At 39.7% G+C, this 4,219-nt stretch overlaps 1 protein-coding gene across 1 annotated transcript in view; it reads right to left on the reverse strand.

The window, feature by feature from the left end:
- Nucleotides 1–3,971, reverse strand: part of TMEM167A (transmembrane protein 167A) — a 17,388-nt gene extending 13,417 nt beyond the window's left edge. The window contains exons 1-3 of the mRNA XM_009331789.1: nt 3,812–3,971; nt 3,166–3,266; nt 883–992 (exon numbers count right to left, since the gene is read on the reverse strand). Of these exons, the coding sequence (XP_009330064.1) occupies nt 883–992; nt 3,166–3,266; nt 3,812–3,971 (371 nt within the window). The remainder of the gene's footprint in view (nt 1–882; nt 993–3,165; nt 3,267–3,811) is intronic.
- Nucleotides 3,972–4,219: the final 248 nt, after the last annotated feature.

A 4,219-nucleotide genomic window follows, 5' to 3' on the forward strand; every position in this document is an offset into this window, starting at 1 on the left:
CATTGGAACAGGCTGCCCAGGGAAGTGGTTGAGTCACCATCCCTGGACGTATTTAAAAGACGTGTAGATGAGGGACATGGTTTAGTGGGCATGGTGGTGTTGGGTTGATGGTTGGACTCGATGATCTTGGAGGTCTCTTCCAACCTTAATGATTCTATGATTCTATGATTAATCACATTCCAGGACAACGGGGAACACAAAGGAGAAAAACAGTGGTCACCTATTAATAAAAGTGAGAGATGAAGTTAGAGTGACCAAAGGACAAAAAAATAAAATAGGTTAGGTTTTGTAGAAGCTTTCAAAAACTCCTCTGCAAATTCCTTCATCTTAGAGAATACAAAACAATGACTTAAAGAGTTCGTACGTAAGGATAGTGTTGCTTATTTTAAAAAATATTTTTAATTTCAGTTACAGATTATTGCGAAAGCTGTGTTTCAAACTTGTACCTCCAAAACGCCTATCTTGAAAACAAACAAAAAGCCAGCTTCTGCTGTTAATGTTTTCTTACCCACCCTAACAATCAAAAATAAATCATTACAGCAACAGCTGCATGTAGGAAAATGTTTTCTTTCTGTCACTCACTTCTTATCTTTAATAAGCATCTAACGAGAAAGTTGCAAATCTAGAAAATAACTAACAAGGCAGTATTAGCTGGACTTGTTAGTTAATAAAGTTTTACTAAAAAATTGCCAACTAGGTGCTTGCAAATACCTTACTGCTTTCTATTGTAAGGTATAAAATGAAGATTTTTATCTATAAAAAAGAGAGAAATTTTTCAAAATAGGATTTGTATTATCACACATCATTAGAAGATACTAAGAGTAAAACGTTGCAGTTAAAAACAAACAGCTTGTGTATTTTTAAAATGATCAGACTACATACCCGGTTTTATTTTTGTCCAGTAAGCTGGGAGCCAAGGATCTGATATAGGCACAGGTACATATGAGCAGCAAGATTACAGTCAGTAGACTCTGAAAGTTGAAGATGGCAGACTACGGAAAAAAATCAGAAAAGAAGAATTACATCTTTGCAGTACAGAACTTCCCTCACTGCATAAGCTGGAGAAAATGAGTGACCGCCTAGAAAATAACCATTAAAAACAAAAATGAAACGTACAATGCCAGTGAGCCAGAAACTCTTTTAACAGCCCATTGCACACAATAGTGGAAAAACAGAATTTTTCCTTCTCAACCCATCCCAAGGAGGGGAAAACAAATAGCAGGCAAAATGGTAACCTTACAGTTTTGCTCCCAGGCACCTGTTCCAAAGCCAGTTTATGGAAACCCATTAGCAGCAGGCTAAGAGTTACAGAAAACAGATGTTCCCTCTCAGCCAAGAATAAGTGTAACTGTGGTTTGCATCAATAGAATACGGTGGTGGTGGTGAAGGTGGAGGTGAAGAGTATTTTGACAACTAAACCAGTGGCAGTCAAGACAGGGAATAACAAGAAATATGTAGGAGGATTGTTAATATACTGCTTTACGAAGACTACACCCAAAATTCAACAGATTTGTAGAAACATATACAATTAAACCCACCTGAACTACGAAAAGATAACTGGTTAATTTTGTTTTCAAATAGTATTTGATTTAAATTTAAAAACATCCTTACTATAAATTCTTTAGAAGTGCTCATTATACCGAAAATGTTGGACAAATGAAGGAATCGCCTTAGGATGGAGAAGTAAAAATCTATAGCTTGATAGTCAAACTAATCTGCCTACTGGCAATAAGAAGAAACAATTCTTGAGAAACTGCTACAGTATCTGGATATTTGCTAAGTTTAAAATATCAGTAAAATGCAGTAAGTGCATCTCACAAGCATTTTTTTTTTTAAACTAAAGTCTGAGTGTTGTGTGGCCAACATATTCTTTAATCGTTAACTTATAAGCACCTATCATTGCTTACGTGAAGCAATCTTTTCCAGAAGTATAAACATTATGGGGGGAGAAAAGGTACTTGTGTAAGGACTGCTGTAACTCCATAACCAAGTACAAAATCTGGAAGAAAGATGGCTGATGCCGATTTCCAGCAAGTGCTACCATCACCATTCCAATAAATAATGCACTAGCAACATTTTATTTTTTTTTTCAATAGGTTCACTGGAATTTTTAGTAGAAATATTTGCCTACTAGTCCTTGTGATTTGTAGCATCTAACAATTAGTCCCAGATCTGAGACAGATTCTTCCTACAGTGTGAAAATAATCCAGCTGCATGAAGCTGCAATTTTATTGTTCTGGGTTTTTTTTTAACTTAGCATGTCTCAACTGACATTTTGGTCAACTTAACAGCACCAGGTAGTATACTAGGCAATTTCTTACTTCAAACAGCCTTATTTTCTCTTTGCTTAGCTACCCTCATTTGCAAAGCCTATTTAGTCTGAACTCCAAAAAAATGGCAAAGCAAATACAATAAATTCACTCTTTGTTCCGGAGTTCTGACGAATTTGTGTCTAAATATCTCATATTTTTTCGTACTGCTCAACCCAGAAGGCTGAGTACACTTTAATTAAGTGTAAATACTTAGCACTTATGAAGGGATATTACATTGTGGCTTCTTTCTTCAAGCAAAACTGGGTGGGATTTAAGAGCGTATCAGAGCTCCCATTTCCATAGCCTGAGGCACATCTCTGTTCATCTATGTCACAAAATTCTTATGTTTTGAAGTGCTGATAATAAAATTTCTCTAAATAGATAAGGAGAATTATAAAAGAAAATCACAATACTTCAGTATTGCACTAACAGCAAATTAAGAGGCAAAACCAAGAAGCTCTAGTAGAAGCAAAGCAATTGGAACATCCATGACCCTTCTGATACTGAGATCTAAAACCTTGTAACAAAAAAAAAAAAAAATAACCTTAGCTTACATCAAAGTCTCCATGAATCGTATGAAGCAATACTGGAATGTGCATACAACTGCCAGCCTGAATACATGCATTAGACAGGGCTAGATACACAAAGCAATTTAGATGCCTAAGTTAACGGGGTCCAACAGGCCACCCGTGGGTGGGGAGCTATCTGTTAAGAAGGAACAGCATAGAGAGGCTCAAGGAGCAACTGAACAGCTCTGCCTCCACAGCCTGTATGAGAGATTTCAGCACCCTCAAGGGCATGCCCTCAAAGGCAGCATTAGCCGTTGGGGTGGGTGCGCTACTCTCCCCTTTACTCTGCCCAAAACAGGAGCCCTCTTGCATGAGCCATCCTTCTGCAGGAGCAAAATTCCCAAGCCAGTTCCCTCATTCCTCACGCCCTTTCTACGATAATAGCCTGAGAGACAAAAAAGGGACAGGGTGAAAATGTGATTATTAGGATGCAGAGAGAAGGTAGGCAGTGGACAAAGGTAAAGAGAAAATGGCAACTACATGTAGCAGCTGACATGCAGGAAGGTTTCTGTGGTGAGTAAGAACATGGGGAGGGGACACTACATGAGTGGAGCGGTGATCCAACACCCAAAACCAGCCCTCAGGTGCACAAGGTGAGGCTACCTGCTTTTCTCCCGAGCCACAGCATTTGCTAAATCATGTTTACTTTAGTATTTTCTTAGCTAGCTGAGTCATCATTTCTGTTCTACCGTGTCATAAATAACGGACAGATTATTCACAAAGGACAAAACACTGACCAACATTACCAGTAGACTCTTGCCTTTGTACTAGGCACAAGCTTTTGCCGACTTCAGAAACGGGGAAACTCTCAATTCCCCCGCCGGGGCAACTCTTACGACCTACGAGAGGCAGTGTCTCCTGGCTCCTGCGGGTCTAGGAACGCGACGGGGCCGGATCCAGGAGTGGCTGACTCTCAGCAAAGCCAGATACTCCCTATCAACTGATTAATTCGATCAGTCCTCTGGGAGAGACAGCTGCTCTCGACATCGCACAGCGCAGTGCCTGCCAGAGCTCGGTTCCCATGAATTCCTGCAAGCTTTCTCCTGCAGCTGCTTCCCAAGGAGGCTGGCGGTATCGGGTGCTTCAACATACGAAAATGGCAGAAGGGTACACTTGCTTCCTCTTAAGCAGAGGCTGTAAATGTATACTCATGAAATGTGTTATTAGTCAATCGGTGGGGGCAGTATATAATCGTTCTTTGTTGGGCTCTTCGTGTGTTTCTCCAGATATGCAGCGTAAGGCATCGCTGTAATTACAGATGCCATTCCACTGAAATGTGCTCTGAATTACACATTTATGTATATAGTCACTTTAAAAGGACAGACATGCATATTTTAC

This window comes from Pygoscelis adeliae, unplaced genomic scaffold, assembly GCF_000699105.1.
Source record: "Pygoscelis adeliae isolate BGI_AS28 unplaced genomic scaffold, ASM69910v1 Scaffold19, whole genome shotgun sequence".
In the NCBI taxonomy this organism is placed as follows: domain Eukaryota; kingdom Metazoa; phylum Chordata; class Aves; order Sphenisciformes; family Spheniscidae; genus Pygoscelis; species Pygoscelis adeliae.